The sequence below is a fragment of the Accipiter gentilis genome, chromosome 12, assembly GCF_929443795.1.
Source record: "Accipiter gentilis chromosome 12, bAccGen1.1, whole genome shotgun sequence".
In the NCBI taxonomy this organism is placed as follows: domain Eukaryota; kingdom Metazoa; phylum Chordata; class Aves; order Accipitriformes; family Accipitridae; genus Astur; species Astur gentilis.
This window is the reverse complement of record NC_064891.1, coordinates 1233991-1253134: the sequence shown is the minus strand read 5'-3', so window position 1 is coordinate 1253134 and position 19144 is coordinate 1233991. Positions and strand designations below refer to the sequence as shown.

Below are 19144 nucleotides of genomic sequence, written 5' to 3'. Positions count from 1 at the left end.
CTGCCTGCAAATTATATTTTAAATCCTGGCCCGAGAATAGTGATTTTTATTACTCTTCTCAGCACTGAGTGCCCATTAATATAGTACGTGATTTATTCATGATTTTTTTCCATATGTATTTATATGGGCAGGAAGACACTGTACTCATGAGCCTGAGTCCATAGGAATCCTGAAAGATGGTAAGGAGGTGGTGCAATGCACAAGCAGACAAACACACGGGCATCCCAGAGGATAGAAGGGAATATGATTTAATCACCCCAAAGGAAATAAATCTACTGATTTGCATTTGGTTTATGTTTTTGCTGCTTTGTTGTTATGCAATCCAAATACATTTTGTAGGTCTGCTCTTATCTTTCCCCTGGTGAACACAAAGTCATTTTTAATAGTTCTCCCTGGGGATATTTTAGCATGATTTAATTAGGTGGGGTTTGCCTAAATATTTAGCAATTTATAACAGCATATGTACCTGAACATAAACCAGACACATGATCATTGCACGTTGGCTAAGCATAGTCTTGAAGCTGCAGTATTTACTCCCTGGAGTTTTCTTTATTTGAGACTGAAAAAGGTTGTGCAGTAATGCTGGTGACTTTGTACCAGACAGCCTCAGGGAACCTAGATGGCTTTATTTTGGGATGGCTCCTATTTCTACCTGCAACCCCACCCAAGAGAACGTACTGTGGAACAGGAGCATGGGGCTTGCTAACGGTAGTTGAGCTCCTTCAGATACTAACATGGTTGTTTGCTTTGAAAACATGAGGGAATTGAGAGAAATGAGTCAGGTAATGGATCTTCTCCATACCCTGTAATCTGTCCCACCTTGATAGTTAGTCACAGACTAACAGAGCTGCAGCTACCGCTCACCACTTGCAGGAGGTAGGGGAGAGGGGCAGAGAAGTCAGAAGTATTGCTTTTTCTAGGTGGTGATCTGTCCCACCCTGCAAAGGCAGTGATGTGAAAAATGGTCTTGTTTCATAAAGAAGACAAATATCTCAGTATCTATTTCATTTAAATTCCAAAGGAAACAGGAAATCATGTTCTGTGCCAAAGAGATGGACCTCAGTTTGTAGGATGTGTCTCTCACAAATTACTACAGCATCTGAAAGTTCTGGGATCCATACTTTCAACACAGCCTGTTTGGTGGATTGCCTGTCCAGCACAGTAAAGATGCTGGCAGGAGACCAGACTTTTGGAACCAACCTGGATAACTGCTTCCAAATCTGCCCCTCATTTAAAAAAACCAACCAAAACCAGAAAGCAAGTTGCTCCATTCCAACAACAAATCCCCCAAACTATTAGGTCATATTTGTATAACCTTTTTCTAACTAAAAGGTCAAAACTCATCTGATTTTATGTAGATTAAACCAGTTTCTAGAACCTCTGCCTGAAAAAAAAGCAGAATGGTAAAAAATGTGAAATGGGTTGCAAGGTGATCCTAGAATCTTCTCGGGTATATGCCCAGGTAGGTCATGGGTACTTTAGAGGCTTTGCCTCAATTTCTGCTTTCTCTGGGCTGTATGGGATGCTGTTGCTTAGATCCCCTTCTTTTTGATCCTACTAAAGAACGCTTCTAACATTTTCTGAGTTATTTTGACAGCTCTCTAGCCATTCCAAATAATTCACTGTGTGTGAAATCCACCTCATCTCCACTGAAGGTTTTTCCATTGATACAATATGGAATATTGTATATAATTCCCCTCCTGTTGCTGATTATGCTGGCAGATGTTTTTGGTAGTCACGGGGCCTATTTAAAATTATGGAAATAATTTTATTTACCTAAGGCAGGAGCAAGCTTTGATTTGTTTAGTGTTTCAAAGATTACTTTATTTGCTGTTCGGCAGCATGATCCTATCTCCTTTGCAGGTTTCAGCTGACACTTCATGTGTCTAAACAGTAAATGAAGCAATCCCACGTGGATCTGGTGGAAGATATAGAGGTTAGCCTGAGCTTTAGCTCTGCTCAAATTCTTTCCAAGAGCACTCAGAAGCTGCATGGTGTCTCATTCACCCAAGAAAGGCAACACAGGACATCATAGCCTACATCCCACCCCGCTCTGATGCTCCAAGTATAAGCTCTGACTGCCTTGATGTAGCAGGCAGTGGTAAAGGCATGTTTCCCTGTCCTTAACCAGATGGTCACTTGACTCAGAAATAGCATGCAGTAGGAGGCAGAAGTCCTTTATGCCTGTCTGCTATCCTGCTGGTACACTAGTGCTGGCTGTACAGCCATTTGTGATGGTTCCTGACAGATGCTGTAGTTTATCAAGACACACAAATCTGATGATTGCGTTTCTCATGAGTTGTATATTTGGACTCAGTTGCTGAGGTGGCAGATTTTCCACTCTATAAAGGACATACAGAAAGCAGTCTTTTTTCAACTGACAAACAAAATTATGAAGTACACAATAAGAGCTATAAAAACAATCACTTACCAATGGGAAACTTTTGATGACTAAAATGTCTCTCCAACCCGCTGTCTGCCTGTAATACAGTCTGAACTGTACTAACTTACTTCTATCATGCCAATGTATTTTCCTGTTTTGTGTTTTCCCTTTTAGGCCAAAATTGGGTCTGGAAAGCTCATGGGCCCTAAAGGTGTTTCTGTGGATCGTAATGGACACATCATTGTAGTGGACAATAAAGCATGCTGTGTCTTCATCTTCCAGCCAAACGGGAAAATAGTTACCAGGTTCGGTAGTCGAGGAAATGGTGACAAGCAGTTTGCAGGTACACTTGATGGTAATATGTAAATCCCCTCTTCTGCTCACATTTGCATGATGTTTGAGCATGTTGAAGATGCTACATCCTACTCATTTTTCCTGTGGGGGAAAAGTTCTACTAAACGTACAGCTTCTGTTCACTTCACCCTTTGTTTAATTTGTCAGGAAGGCTGCAACATCTGTTCTGCAAATGTAGCTGTAACCAGATTGTTTTATCTACCTCTCTGTGCCTGGAAGCATTTCAGATCAGTGACCCAAGACTGATCTTAACTAGCATTTTATAAATGCTTTGTAATGCCCACACTCTGCTGTTCATGATAATCAACTCAAACACCTGCTTTGTGTTTTCAGTGATCAGATACACATTAACCAATGCCTTAGGTGGTATCTTTCCATTAGAAAATGAGCGTAATGGGATAGTGTTAAGACTGAGATCAGGAAGATATCGTTAGGCAAATGGAAAATGCCCGTTTGAGGAAATTGCCACTTCAACTGACTGCTTGCACATGGTGTCTTTCAATTAGAACATACAATTAAGTTTAAAAAAACCCAAACTGATATATTTTGAGTGCATAGTTGTCCTTTCAAAATTTGAAATGAAGATGCCAAATTACATATGCAGGTCATTTTGCAGGTGTTGGGTCACTCTGAATAAGTAGTTATAGATTGGTCTGATGCTCTGACTGGTTCACAGCGTAAGAGAGAAATACCATCAGTGGTGTAACTACTTTCATCTGACTTGAGATCTCTTGCAATATCTTATGGCACAAGTGCCATATGTATAACCTATAAGAGCTTTGGGTCTAACACAGCTAAGTGTCACCAACATTTTCTGGGTATGTCCGATTTCTTTAATTTATAAAAATTTATAAGAATACCTCCTGAAAATAAGTGTGCGAATACTCTGTAACAGTGCATTTGAGAAGTGTATCAGCTTTTCTTGGTGGTAGGCTACATAAAACAGGTGAATTGTCATTACTTGAGTGTTTTCAGCGTAAAGGTTTTCACTCTTTTTATAGTTTACACTGATGTACTGTGAAAATTAAACTGAGTTCTTATCTGTTTAATGACTCAAAATAGGACCAAGTATTTTGATTCACATACTTGCCTGTTTCCAAGCTACCACTTCTTTTTATTCAAGTTGGTGCACATAGTTCAATACACAGAATAAAGCAAAAAAATACACTTTTTTCCCTGTGTTTTTCTAAGTAACTTTTGTATTTATCCTAAAACTTGGTTGCTGAAATGCTTGTAAGAAGTGAGCACACAAAGCAGAGACACTTTCAATTAAGACTTTACATTAACTTTTTTGAGAACTATTTTCAGTGTATACACAACTTTATGCCTAAGCACTACACATTTTGTCTTGTTAATAAGCACATAAATATCTACATGGTGATCTGTATATGAGAGAAGAAGGAATGAACAATGCTTATTGATAACAGTGACAACTGGTTGAAAAAGAAATTATTCATGTTTACAAAAAGGCATGCTGAGCTTTTTAAAACATGAAACAAAATTACTCTTAATTTGAAATTGATATTCCCAGTTTGACAATTATTGCTCAGAAGCCAAATATAATATTCTGGCAGGCTGAATAATTTTTTTTATTTAAGCAAACTTTTTTATTTAGTGGTATTATTTTTATTATTTGTTTTTCTTCCTCTGCATTGCAGGTCCTCATTTTGCAGCTGTAAACAGCAACAATGAAATTATCGTTACGGATTTTCATAACCATTCTGTCAAGGTACCGTCACTTAATGGCAACTTGGAAAGCTTTTTATTTTGTCATGGTACTTTCTTAGGGAAAATAAAGTATTGTTAAAAACAAAGAGATCACACTTTGTACGTATGAGGTCTGATATAAAGACTGTACATTCAGAGACCTTTGCATGCACTACATTGCTTAATGGAGATATAATCTGTTGCCTTTGGTGCCACTATAATGTTCTCTAATTCAGTTGCTTAAACATAAGTTGTACCTGAGATAAATAGTATCAACTTAGTTATTTTTGTTAGCTCTCTGCCAAACCTGTTATTTATTTACCCTATGTTCTTTCCTATTTTAAGTAAGTCTGGTAACTGCTTTTGAATTTCCCAGTAAAAGCTTCCCACATTTCTAGTCGAATAAAATTATAACAAAGTAAAGATACCTGACAATCTTTAATTCCATACCTGTAAGCTTTAAGATTACTGGATCCATTTACAACCTGATACTCTTAACAACTGTGTAACACAGACCATCGGTTTTCACCCAGTACCTCCTGCACTGGGCAGAACTGGCCACTAGTCCTTACACCTATGGGATGTCCTGATCCGTGGCCTGTTAAACAGTCATGGTAAGATAGGGTGGTATATTTGTGTGTCCCAATAATAAACCAAAACAAGGATACATGTTGAGATGTCATGTGGTGGAAAATGTATATGAAGGAGCTACAGGCCATTTCAGAAAATACTCACCTATGCTTGTTTGTTTTCAGGCTGTGACATTCCTTTTCAGTCACTTTCTGTGCTCTTTTTCCCTCCCTCAACACGCAGCAGAAGCAGCACCAGGAGGACACAGGCAGCAGAACGTTGTCCTACCCGGGTTCTCAGGCCACGTGTGCTGGTCCCACACACCGGTGAAATCCCTGGGATTTTACCTAATGGCTGCCTGTTCTGATTGAACACAAAGATGAACCCTCAGTCCAGTTCTTCAGTGTTCATAATTGCAATGGTGAATCTTATATATGCACCTGAAATAGGCAATCACTAAGCATAGACACCCTCATGTCCTGAGCAGTGCTGAATCATCTAGTTTTTGAATGATGACCTTGCTCTTGTATCCTTTTGGAATTAGAAAGGAAGTGGCAACTCATGTGGTTTGGATTACAACAAAGAAACCAAGACTGCTCCAGGAGCCCTGAAGCAGATTGTTTATGTGGTTTAGCAGCAGGAGGCCTATGAATCCATAAATTACCCTTCTACCAGCAGGATTTACCGTGGTAACAAGAATGCCTGGAGAGAGTTAACAAGGGCAAACTAAAATGAAAAAAAGCAGGTGAAGAGATGTAAGAAGTGTGGCATCTTAGCAAATTTATAATTATTGTGGTCCTAATGAGAACAGAGCGTTCCTGTCTGTCTCTGGTGTGACTCAATGGGATAAAAATGGGATACTTGTTAGAACTTGGTACTAACTGGAAAACATTCTTATTTTTGTAGTGTTCTCTAAATTGGTACAGATAATTGTTGACACTCTGGAGAGTAATTTATAACCTGGGTGATGCTGTTATCTTTTGTTAGATGGTGGGGAAAAGAGCAGAGAGTACATTTCATTTTAAATAACAAATAAATTTATAAATAAATAAATTTCACTCTTACGGGTCCCAAAGCTCTTCCTGCCACCAGTGTCTTGAATGAAACATCCTCACTTGGCGACATTATCCTTCCTCCCCCATTAACCTTCAAGCACATTCCTTTCTGCAGGCATCTTCTATGGAAAATCCTACTCAATGTAATCTTATCTCTAATTCAGTCACTCGCCATCTCCATTTTAACCCAGGGAGAGAGCAATACATCTTTGCCTGTTTTTTTATTAGTTGACTTTTTTCTACTTTCTTTAATCATCTGACACACCAACCTGGTACTTCATTAATTTTCTCCCCCAAATGCTTTTTCTCTGTTCACTGTGAGTGATGATTTCCTCACATCTTCCCCTTCTTAGCACTTCAGTGTGCACTTGGCGCTCATCAGGTCTTTTTTCTTGTGCAAGCCACAACTGGTCTCCAAGAATGCTGTTGGACCTTGTGGCACAGCTGGGCCTGGGTCCAAGATGGACCAAAATAAATAGAGATGGCTATGGTAATATGTAAATTACACATGATCTATCTCACTTGGTTCCATTGGTGCATCCAGGTCACTGACAGAATAGTCATTGACTGGTTCCATCTTTCTGCTATCTAAACCTGTTAACATCACAGAGAATTCAGTTGCTGAGCTGTCTATACAGAGAGCAGCGTGCCATGATTCTCAATATGTGTTAAGATTATGGAAGTCAGAGAAGAGTGTATCTGCTCAGTTGTGTTTCTGTAGGGCTGACTCCTAGTGCTGTATCTGCACTCAGCTCTTCTTGAAAGATGCACAAGCTGCAGAAGGGTTCCTGGGGACCTCCATCTCTGTGTGTGTGTGTGTGTGTGTGTAGTAGATTACTAATATTTGATACGATGCCATATTCAGGTTTTTGTTTTAACCCATACAGGTATTTAACCAGGAGGGAGAATTCATACTGAAGTTTGGATCAAATGGAGAAGGAAACGGACAATTTAATGCACCAACTGGAGTGGCTGTAGATTCTAATGGAAATATTATCGTAGCAGATTGGGGAAACAGCCGAATACAGGTAGAAATGTCTGTATTTCAAAGGTGCTTGATTAGGGAAACTAATGGATTGATAACTGGCCATTGAAGTCTTCAGAATTCCCAAGAAACAGGATAGCAGCATTGGAAGTGATGTGGTTTCTAACACAGCCTTTTATATGCCTCATTGCTTGTCTGTCCAGTTTTAGAACTGGTGGTGTCAGATCGTGGAGTCTCCAGTGTGACTGCTAGCAACTCTGATGGTTACTGTGACCAAGGCTTTTGTCTCCAAGTAGTTCCCCAAAAGCTGTCTGATGACTAAGGAGACTTGCAAGCATTGCTGAGATGATAGTAATTTATAATCACCAACAGAAGATTAGAGACATGGTGGAAAATATGAAAATGATCTGTATAGACCCTGAGGCAAATGCAGCAGATTTTTATCATCTTTTTTAAATGTTGAGAAAATATTCTGCTTTTAAGTTATGAGAGTTGCAATCTTTTTATCTTTCAAGTGCTAATCACAAAGGCTTCTTATTTGCCAAAGAACATCTATTAAATAACTAAGTGTATGTATTATTTTCACTGATGAGGGAGCCGCTTATGAGTTGTTCTCAGGAAGCACTGTCAACAGTGTAAACAAATTCCTGGTTTTCTATGTGTGGGAACCTAAGAGTCATGCTAGCCACAACAGTAATATTTGTTAGGAAAACAAGGTGTTGGTTGAGTTCCTGATTGAGTTTGATTTATTGTAGCTGGCTATTTTTAGAACAAGGAACAGTCAAGTGCTCTTTTTATTATTATTTCATTGCATGTTTAATTCTTGCCAAAGATTCTGGCAGCTTTAATTAGTTCTTTTTAATACGAAAATACATTTGTATATAAACTTGTATATTACGAGAATAACAGATCAGATTCTGCCCTTGTTTATTCTAGTGTATGTCAGCCATTTCAGAAATAAGAAGTATAATGGTATAATTGAGAGCAGACTTGTGTCCGCTATTTTTCTCTTTTATTCATAACATTTATTCTGTGCTTTCTCACCCTCAAAGGTTTTTGATGGAAGCGGATCATTTTTATCCTACATTAACACCTCTGCTGACCCACTTTATGGTCCCCAAGGTCTGGCCCTTACTTCAGATGGCCATGTTGTAGTTGCAGACTCTGGAAATCACTGCTTCAAGGTCTATCGATACTTACAGTAGCAATGAGCTCTGGAGCTGGATAATCGTCCACCCTTAAGAAAAGACTGGTCCTAGAGATCCAGTGCAGGATATCTCCTACTTTGAGTTCATTTTTAGTAATGAAGGAGTCTCTTATGGACTTCTCATGTTAATTTCCAAACTTACCTTGTTTACATAGGACTTGCACCTCTTACGTTTCTCACTGAACTTTTTGTTGTAAGGGTTAATACACAAAATCCTCTTTAACTGAATTAATAAAGACAATGTGATATTAAATGCAAACTGCAACTTATGGAACTGGAATTAACTAATCAGGCAAAAATGAGAAAAATTTGGGAAAAGTCCCCAAAGCTTTTTGAAGACTGCGAAGGGTAGCTCCTGCTCAGAGCTTCCAAATTTGAAGAAGTATCATTGTTATGCATTATTTAACCCAGAAGTGATCCTGGGAATCTTCTAGATCTCATTATCATGGTAGGTATTACACTTTTAACATTCTTCAGTCTTACTATCTATAACAAGTAGGTCCTTTTAGTATAAGGTTAAGTCTCACAAAATCCGTCTAGCTCTAACCGTCAGACCTAACACAGCTCAACGTTTAGCACTATGAGAATCAATGCAAATTCCCTACTCATGTGGGATTAATGAAGGATTGTTTCCTGTGCTTGTTTTTCACTCTTCCTCTTGCTCAATGTGCTGGAAGGACTTTGCAGAGACCTGACATTTCTAAAGCTCTGGAAAAACTTAATTGTAGTGATACATTAATGAGAGCTGAATTTCTGTATAACGACAGACCTTTTGACACCAAACTAGTTCATTAGGATCAGGGTTATTACAATGTCAACTCGATTAACCTCATGTGTGCCACTCTTTCATATGTCTTCATTGCCATGTTTCCTTAAGGCAACTCATTGTATTAACCAATAAAATAAAATGCAGCATCACACAGGACAGAAAGCCAGAGAGGTACCCCTATGGAGGACCTACATTATACAACCAAAGGAACTGTGGTAAACAGAGGTTGTATAGGAAAGCCAAGGGTTACCAAAGCTATTTGTTTTTACATGAGAAAACAATACATTACAAATAAGAATGAATTTGAACCAATTCCTGAAGTCCTTCATCAAAGGGAATTTTGTTAGAGGACAAAATAAGGACTGTGAGATTTGTTCCGATTTGTTTGTGTGTATGTATGTATGCCTGATTGCCACAAAAACAAAAAAAGGTAAATGTAGGTTATTTCAGCAAACTGGATCATATGTATGCCATTTGACAATGGCAGTACTCTGAAAAATGTCCCTCCTTCTTCCTGCTGGATCTCTCTACTGTGTTTTTTGTTGAAGTATTAATTTAATTGGAAATGCTTACAATCATATGACTTGGTTCTGTTTTTAATGTTGTTTTTTTTAAGCGTGAACTCGTCCTTTTTAAAGTAGCATTGGCTTTATTATTATTTCTAAATCCAGTGGTCAAAGGATGAATTGCTACCATAGCCTAATATAGATAGAGTAGTGCTCACTCTTAAACCTCGTTTGAGGAGCTGGTGAGCTTGCTGCCAATGCCTACAATAGCCTGGGAAGTACTGTCTGTATTTTCTCATTTTTAGGGCCTTGAAACAAAAGGGCATTGGGTCACGAACAGGGGAGTATCTTAAGCATGTTTGCAAAATTGAAAGAAATCTTTGTTAAATTACTTGTTATAAGTATTTGTCTTATTTCTAAAAGGTTGTTGTTTCAATGACTTTGAGAAAAACTAATGGTTTTTTTGTAAAGATGCATTTGACTTGTAAAAATGCAGACCCCGAAATTCTTAAATGTGGAGTTTGTCTGTTTTTTAATTACTGTTTCTTAAAGATGTTTCCTCTTCTTTCCCTTGTTTATTTTTTCCACATAGAGCCAATTTACAAATTCTCGTGCAAAGAAAAGTTTGCTTATTTCATTTGAATAAATATTTTGTGTATAAGGCTTAAGGTTTGGACTATATAATGCAGCTAAGAAACTGGTGGTAACATTTTTGAGATGATAAAAATCAAGTCTGTCATTACCAAGAGAACAAAATATCCTCTGCTTGAACTGAGTTTGTCCTAAAATTCAGAATCTCAGTCATTACACAATAAACTGTCCTATCAAAATTTAACGAAGTTGTAGACCAAATTCTCTGATGATCAAGTAATTTCCTCTAAGTGTCCTTATATGTAACCTTCTGGCAAACAAACAATTTCTGACATTGGAATGCCCTGAAATGGCTAATTTATCAATGAAGAAAAGGTATGTAGCATTTTAACTGTATTTATTATGAAGGAAAAGAGGTTGCATGGGTTATTTGAGATTAAAATGTAAAAAGAAAATGAGAAATGTGCTGTTGCTGTCAGTTATGGATACTATTAATCCAATCTAGTTCCAAATTTGGATTTTTATAATAACATTTCGCTAAAATTGCATGGTTTCCACTCAGGAAACATTGCCAAATCCTCTGTTGCCAGGATCTCTGAGAACCACAGAAATCAGACCCTAACCTACATATCAAAACATATACTTAAGACTGTACTATTCCATGTACAAACTTTTCTTCAAAAGATTTTCAGTACCTTTGACTCAGCATTGTTTACCACGATTTTATATAACCTGTCAGCCCAGTGCACCCTGATGAAATGCAGAATTCTGCACACAACCCCCTTAGAACCCACCTAACAGCTATTAGGGGTGGTGTAGATTTTTTCTTAAGATTGAATAGTCTTTTGGGTTTTCAGACATTATTGAGGTTTCCGACTTTATCACCAAAGCAGCACTTACTGCACATGAAAAATGTCACTAATTTGGAGTTCCTTCTGATAGCTAATGCTGCCAGCTACAATTTCAAATTCAGTGGCATAGGGTGTTCTCTTCCAAGGCCTGACCTTATCCGCCTGGCACTGGGAAACTGAGAAACACATTGCTTTTACGGTGTGCTTCTGAAGCCAATTTGGCTAAAATGCTTGGCTTACAAACCTTACAAAGAGCAACCAAAGCAGAAATTCTGTTCTAAAAAGCTGGTAGATTCTTTTCTCATCCAATTAAGTGAACGTCAAAATTGCACTACTTGATTTGCTGAGTTGTTAGCATTTATTAAAGGCTTTATAGGCATTCTGCTGCCAGATTTCAGGTATAACCAAATGTTCCCTTGACTTCCCTGGAATGCTAATTGACTAGCAGCACAGCATGAATGGTGAAAGTATGTGCTTCATTTAACTAATCTTCAACTCAAAAGTAATCTCAAAAGGTTATCAGATCTTGTCTAATTTGGAGCATTTTAGGACAAACTAGCCAACTATATTTTCATTGTTTTGTGAATAGAATAAAAGGATATGTTCAGATAAATCCAATATAAACAGTAGGGGATTTTTACATAGGCTAAACCAGCAGCAAGGTAGCTGAAAAAGAAAAGGAAAATGGTTTAGGCAAGCATTTGCCTAATGTAGATGGAGAGTTATTTATTAGTAAATGCTCTTTTGTTCTGTAAAAGCTAGAGGGCTTTTGATTTTATGTTGATATTTTTTATAACTAAGGATCTAGTGTTGCCATAATGAGAACTACAAGTGCCCAACATGTTGTGTTTGCGGTAAAGAAATGACTTTCAGTTGTGGGTGACAGCTCGTTATGAAATCATGATGTACATTGAAAATTTTCTTTAAGAATTGTGAGCAGTGATTGTTTTGGCCTGTTTGTGGAGAGTGCGCGAAAGGTATTTGTGCTATGGGGTGGGAAGATTCCTAACGGGTTGTGTTATTTCCAATGAATGTACAGCACTTTAGTTGATGTTTGTGAGCAACACGGCCTTAACCCTAACACTTTTGCTTTGGCTTTATGACACGGGAATGTTCCCTAAGCTGCACAGTGATTGGCAGTAGTCCCTGTTAGAAATCTCTACCAGTTGATACACTGCAGCTTTCCAATTCTAGGAGTGAGTCTGTCTTTTTTCTTGATTTTTTAAAAAAGTTTTTGTACATTCCATCTTTGTATGTCAATCTCGTATGTTTTGTGTACATGTAAGCCTTGCACTCTCTTGACACTCATAATGAAATATTCTTCTCACTTGTTTTTTTTTTTTTGTTGTTGGTTTGTTTTTGTTTTGGTTTTTTTTTAAATCCCTGTGAGGCTAAATGCAAACTTTGTCTCCTGAAGGTCAAGGATGAAAGATGCGCATCAAAGTGTTTGTGTGTGTGTGTAGTTTTAGCTTCCTGTGTGCCACGGTATTCTTGATGCTTTAGCCGATGATTAAAAAAAAAAAGTACTCTGTCTTGGAAATGTAGGAAAACCAGAGTCAAATGTGTACCTTTACCACGCACAAAAATTTCAAATAATAAAAATAAAGCTTGTTTCCTCTGTTATTTTCATGACTGAGGATTTATTTTTCATATGTCTCATACACACTGTCCGTAAAAATAGCCCCATAATGCAGGAAGATGGGCAATTTTTTCCAAAAGGAACCCCTGACACCACAGGACACAAGCCAAGAACACTGTGTTGGTTTCAAGGGTGTTTAGCGTTTATGGAGACACAGAGGAAAGAGGGAGCTGGGTCCTTCTTGGGAAGAAGGTGGGAACTGGAGCTTCCTTGTCTTCTCCCTTCCTTCTTCAGTTCAGTCATCAGAATTAACATTGTCATTGGTGGCAGTAAGATTATCAGTAGTAAGCTTTTTCATTTGTATCATTGAAGTACATAGTACCTTTCAGCCATGCTGTGCTACAACCTTTCAAGGGTCTGCTGCAGAAAACCAAATTTAAATTCTTGTAGAAGAACAGAAAATTTGCCTTAGGAGTTCAATCTGACTCCTTTCATGTAAGAACAATTTTTCATCTTATGTTAACTTTTTGTTTAGATAGTAAATATGTCTTCTTGGTCACTGGTAAACTCTCCAAAGCTGAATTCTTTGAGAACCCAGTGTGATTGGGAACTCACTCACAAAGTACGAGAGAATCTTCAGACGCATCATTTGGTTTGGAAACAACCTCGCTGGGGGGGCTAGAGAGGTCAGACTGGTGATGTGTGTTTGCTTGCCAGCAGGACACTCAGAAATGAGACAGCTGAAATACTGAGCAGCTACCCTTTTTCATGGATCTTTCCCCCAAACCCTCTAAAGGAATCAAAAGACTTTATTTGTCTGCCAGCTAAAAAAACTGCACAGCTTGAAGCAGAGCAGTGTTGGTTTGACATTCGGAGTTGCAGAGCACCCGTTCCTTCCCATGCACAAAAGACCATGAGGAATGGAGGAAATGGCATAGGATATCCTGGAAGACAGGCTGAGTAGGCAAGACTCTTGTCGCATTCCCAATCTTTTCTCACTGATGGGCTAGAAATTTTTTCTGTCTCCTGGATTATTACAGCAGAGGCTCTCCACCACTGAGCAAAATCACAGACAGGCAGGTAGGACATTGAGACTGGGGAACACTGCCCTTTACCAGAAAAACTCTGCAATAAATGGCCAACTTCCCCTTTGGCCCTCCCCATGGTACTTGTTTGAATACTGACTCAAATGCTGCAGCAGGATCTTTTAGAAGTTCTGTAAACCAGAATACAGAGCCCAGTCTCACCAATGAGAAACAACACCAGGGAGAGTAAGGCCAAAATAACGAAGAGTGCATGTATTTTGGGCACCCATCCTGCGATAAGCAGGATCTCTTTCTTTAGAGTGCTAACCACTCATGTATCATTCAATGGTCAAAAGCGTTTCATTTTTCCTTAGGCTGAAGTCCTCTCTCACATCCAGCTGTGCTGCTCTGCAGTTAACCATCCCCATAGTTTTGCTGACAATTCATGTGAATCCTCCCTAATTTGCACCGGACAAAACTATCTCGGTGAACTGGAACAGTCAATGTAGTTTCTGTGGCCCCAGCTGTGCTGGTGGAAGAGATACCTGCCTCTTGCTGCTCATTGCTACCTCCAGTTGAAGGCTGATGACCCTCAGATCTGTTGGCTGAGCTTGTTCTTTTAGTGCAATGCCTAGTTATGAAAAAATATATTAGGATTTTATTAGTAGTAAATTAGTATTTAAGCTCCTCACCTCAATGCGTTGGTAAGTGCTTACTTCAGCAGCTCTGCTAGCAAAGCTGTGGAAGCAGTAAGTTTTGGAGGAGGGTTAGCTAGCATTTCTCACTGGGTTAGATGCTTGTAGGGAGAATGTCTGATTACAGTCCAAACACTCATCTGAGGCTGCAATGAGGCAGCAAATGCTGCAGAGACTGGCCTGTGTGGGTTACTCATGGATGACATTGCTTCCTGATACCCGGCCACATCCCACCGCAGACTGCTCGGACCTCGGAGGAGTTGGTATCACCTCCCATGGGTGAGCATCTCCTAGAGCTCTCCTCGTCCTCCATCCTCAAGCTCTACTGAAGCACCTTTTTGCTGTCAGTCATACAGGTGCTGTGGGAGGTAGCCGCAGGACTCGGAAGGTTTGCTATTACTTTTCTGGAAATAAATTCACCTGCTATTCAACTTGAATTCTTCCCTTCTGATGAAAAAAATAGCGCATGTAATGAAAAAAATAGCGCATGTAATTAAAGACTGTACTATGATACATATATACAAAAGGAACAAAATTAAAGTAGGACAGACAATTTTCATTCTCCTACTTCCTAACGTTCCTGTCTGCCATTGCCATTTTAATGTCCTTTCAAAACAGAGTTCATTAATGTAATTCAGTTACAGATTTGTGAGAGGAAAATGAAGGAGTATACAAATGTAACCTTGTCTAAGCATAATTTAACACTGACAAAGCAATGTATTTTTTCTGCCTCAGGAACAGCAAAAAACTATTTTGGCTGGTACTGAAAAACCTTGGTCAGACACCTAGCATAGAAAATTTCAGTCCAAACTGCTAAAGATTAAGAAAATCACAGGAAAATGAGAACAGCCTTCTAATAGAAAGGCACAGTTATGAGTCCCCCTTCCACAGTATTTCCATCCATTGTCTTGGTTTTGTATTAATAGTATATGAATAGCAGTTTTGTGAAGTATCACATTTAGACATTCTGAAGCCCATTAAAATGTCAGACCTTTATGTATTTTAGAGTCATTCATTCCACCTTATCCAGTAATGGAAAACTACCCTCCTATGACAAAGCAGGAGAGACTCCTGTGTATTCTCCCTCTGTTTGGGGCCTTTTCCACCCAATGATCATTCAAGCTAGTTAGTTTTGATCTGGTGCTGCAAAATCTGGGAGGTGTTAAGGAACCTCTTCTTACAGAGTAAATTGGGCCTAGTGATTTGGCCATGAAAGGGCTTCAGGGCCGCCAGAGCACTCGGGGCAGCTGAGCCTGGCCATCTCCCGGAGGCATGGGTGGAGAAAACCTGCTGAGCCTCCTGCCCCGCTATCGCCCAAGAGCATGACCTAACGTTTCGGAGGCAGATGTGCCGGGCTTGTTCGGTTGCTGTGATGACGTTCGACTGCTGAAACCAGGAATGCCTTCCAGGTGTGTGCTCTGGCCATGTGCCGGCTCCATCCAGGGAGTGAGACCTGGGTGTTTGCTGCCAGTCTCCTTTCAGGTGTGACAGGGAGACGGGAGCAATGCTGCCTCATTGAGCGTGCTGAACAGAAGACCTGAGGTACGTGCCCCAGGCTCGCTTCAGAGTGAGCATCCCTCTGAACCCCTTCCTCCTTCTCCTCCTCCTCTTCTCCCAGCAGCACGTTCAGCTCTGACATCCACTCTGCCGCTCACACGTGTTGCTTGGAGAAAACCCACGCCACAACAGGTGCTTTGCAAATGTCGTAGCAACTGTGTGCTTGGCGGTGGTAAAAAAAGGAGTGGAGCTTGGTTTTATTTCAGGCTATGAAGGAGCAGGAAGGGGCCCACACCCTGGGGGAGAGGAGGTCACGGCGACAGAAGGGAAACAACTGTCACGGGGAGAGTGGGAACATACTCACTGTGAGGGCTGGCCAAAGGAAGGGAAAAGCTGGGGGACGGAATATGAGCCCTCACAGCAGATGAGGAGGTGTGCCAACAGATTTCGTTGCAGGTTAGCGAGTTGAAAATATGATGCACAAGGAAGCATGAGAGAACAAGAAGCGTTGTGTTTTGTATTAATATTAAGCTTCATACTAATAATGTCCTTTCTAACTTGCATTTTTTAGTAATACACTGGTGCACACAACAAGAAACAGGATCATGGCCAGGTCTGCATGGAAGAGAACCTCAGGTTTCAGGAAAAGGGGCACCTTGCAAAGACGATGGAAAATATTCATGGAGACAGCCTGAACATTTCAGTCTGCGCATTTTCGTTTGCTTGAATTTAAACTCCAGAATTAGCATGGCAGGTACAAACCCAATGCTGTTGAACTGCGAAGCAATTTCCCAGAACTGCTGTAGCTGAAGGTAGGTAATTTACAGCACAAATAATAATTAAAATGAACTGTAAGTAATTAAAGTCTCTAGAACAGTCATCACAATGAACGACTGTTTCAAGCAAGACTAGATGTGCTCAGGTCCTTTGCTTCCATGGGCAGAGAGGGTTTTGTTTCCCCATGTCCTGTTGCTCCTGTAATGGGCTAGTCGTACAGCACTCGTTGCTTCAGGCCACCGTTAATGCGTTTGTGTTTTACCTTTGCTGCTGGGCCTCAGAGAAAAAAGTGTATGCAGTGTGCACACCGGGCAGCGCTGGCACGGAGGCCCAGTGCCTCATCTCGGAGGTGCAGCTACCTGGCAGTATAAAGCACGTATCCCACAGATTTTCAAACCCACAGCTGTAGGCAGAGATTCAGAAACAAGTATTTTCCCCCCTGATGATTAGAGCTAATGGTGGCAGGATTTTAAATATTTTAAAACCTTTTTGTCAATTTTTATTAATTCCAATAATACAGCAAATATAGATTGAAGATACGGCAATGACATCTGTCCAGAAAATTGGACTTTCTACACAAAATGTAAAATGGGTAGGTATCGAGAAATACAGACAAAATGAGAACTTGAGACAATTTTGCTCTAAAGCCTGGGCAGTGCTGAATGCAAAATGTAGGTATGGCCCCTACATCTTAACACATCCTCTGTAACGTGTGCAACGTCTAACTCGTAGGTAGCTGGTGACAAAAGCTGAGTTTTGCTTCCTAGCTTCACCTGTCTACAAGTACCTATGATACGTGTTTTAAAAAACAAAACACCCCCCTCAAAACCCCAAACCAAACAGGGTTATTGTAATACATCAGAGAGAAGGGATAACCTGCTTTCTGATACGGCAAGACCGCTTCATAAAACCGCACAAGGTATAAAAACTTCAGGCATCTCTCTTCCTCCTTGATTTTATTCTACGCCGCAGTCCGGCCGGCTCCGCTCCCCACCGCCCGGGCCAGGGCGGCCAGCGGGCCGGGCCGGGCCGGGCCGGGCCGGGCCGGGCCGGGCGCAGCACGGCCCCCCACCCCCCCCCCCCCCCCCTCAGCCGGAGGAAGGCGCCCCGGAGCGCGGCCGGCGGCTCCGCGCAGCCCGCCGGCGGCTGTGGAGGCGGGCGGGGCCGGCGGCAGGCGGCGCTGCGAGCTGCGCAGGCGGCCTCTTCCCTCCCGGTGGCGCCGAAATCAAACCCGGCGGCTCGCCCGCGCCGGAGGCGACATGGTAAGCGGCGGCCGCGGCGGGGCCGCCAGCCCGCCTGCCTGCCCGCCCTCCTCCCGCTCTCGTTGGCGACGTGAGGCGCGGGTACCGCGCCCGGGCCGGGCGGTAAATGAGGCAGCGGGGCTGCTGAGGGAGCGGCGAGGTGGGGCGGGCATGGCGGCGGCGGCGGCGGGCAGGGGGCGGAGCAAGCCGGCCGTTGCTGCGGGTAACGGTCGCCCGCGCCTCGCCTTCCCTCCCCCGCTGCGGCCGCTGAGGGAGAGCGGCGGGAGCCGCCCGCCTGCCGCCGGGGCCGCGTCCCCCAGCGGCCGCAAGGCAGCAGCAGGCCTGCCGGCCCGCCGGCCCCTCTCCTCCCGGTCTGGGGAGGCCCCACGGCTCTCGATGAGCACCCGCGACGCCGGGTCTGAGGGTGTAGCGTTACCGCGGCGTGGGCCGTTTCTTTGCCCGCTTTCTTGACGAGCAACGTAAATCTAACCGGCCCCTGGAACGGCAGCTGGAGGCGGGCACGGTGCCCACTAGTCCCGCCGGCAGGCCGGGGGAACGGGCGGCCGCCCGCATTCCGCGGTGTGAGCAGGCTGGGCCGGGCTCTGGCTGCGGGCGTGCGGGGGTGGCACCTGTGGCTGCCGAACGGGTGCGCCTGCTGCGTCTTACATTCGTGGCGACTCCGCCGCGTTTGGTCGCCGAGGACTGTGCCGAGCGCTATTAATAAAACTCAAAATTCCCTGCGAAATACCCTGTATCCTAGTTTTGCAAGGGGAACGTCAAACTGGCGTCTCTGACAGTGATCAGAGGAGGCTGTTTCTCAGGTTTGTGTTACCGGTAGCAGTTTGTGAGTAGTCGTTTCTGCCTTTTGCTTGTCTTTCAATCCGTGTTGTTTACTGCTTGGTCACACCACTGCAGAGAAAAGAAATAAACACAGTTTTTAAAATGTGACTCTGAAGTTATAAACTTCTGTAGGAAATTTGAAGAAAGATGTAGTACCTCAAAATTCACTTTATCTCCTTAAAAAAAATCTAAACGGCCTACATCTCTCACTAGTGTCTCTGTATCATAAGATAAAAAACAATTGAAAACAAAAAACTCAAAAGATATTCCTTCTTATCTTTTTAAGGGCTATTAAACATTTGGGTGAGTTGCTGAGAATTGGTATAAATAGACATTTTTAATCTAGTAAGGTAAAACAAGGAAGTGTTTGGGTATGCCAGGAAACATTGAGGTTTGAGCTGGACTGGGTTGTGTGAAAGCCCTGCTCCAAACTTGGAATATGGGTCCCTCAGTTTAATGGATTGCAGGTCGATTAGCTTGGTGTAATGATTCTTTGAGAAGTAGTTTATCTG

The 19144-nt window shown here is 41.7% G+C and overlaps 2 protein-coding genes across 20 annotated transcripts in view; both read left to right on the top strand.

Moving 5' to 3' along the window:
- The window catches only part of TRIM2 (tripartite motif containing 2), a 118598-nt gene extending 106001 nt beyond the window's left edge, over positions 1-12597 (top strand). For all 17 annotated transcript variants that reach the window (XM_049814580.1, XM_049814569.1, XM_049814578.1 and 14 more), the window contains 4 exons: positions 2558-2726; positions 4396-4466; positions 6957-7097; positions 8107-12597. In XM_049814580.1, coding sequence (XP_049670537.1) covers positions 2558-2726; positions 4396-4466; positions 6957-7097; positions 8107-8259 — 534 coding nt within the window. In that variant the 3' untranslated portion in view covers positions 8260-12597. The remainder of the gene's footprint in view (positions 1-2557; positions 2727-4395; positions 4467-6956; positions 7098-8106) is intronic.
- A 5135-nt stretch (positions 12598-17732) lies between these two features.
- MND1 (meiotic nuclear divisions 1) overlaps positions 17733-19144 on the top strand; it is a 41431-nt gene continuing 40019 nt past the window's right edge. Inside the window, exon 1 of one of the 3 annotated variants that reach the window (XM_049814646.1) lies at positions 17733-17813. In XM_049814646.1, the coding sequence (XP_049670603.1) occupies positions 17811-17813 (3 nt within the window). In that variant the 5' untranslated portion in view covers positions 17733-17810. Of the gene's footprint in view, positions 17814-18314; positions 18637-19144 lie in introns of those variants that run through there. The other 2 variants (XM_049814647.1, XM_049814648.1) reach the window with 2 other exon arrangements.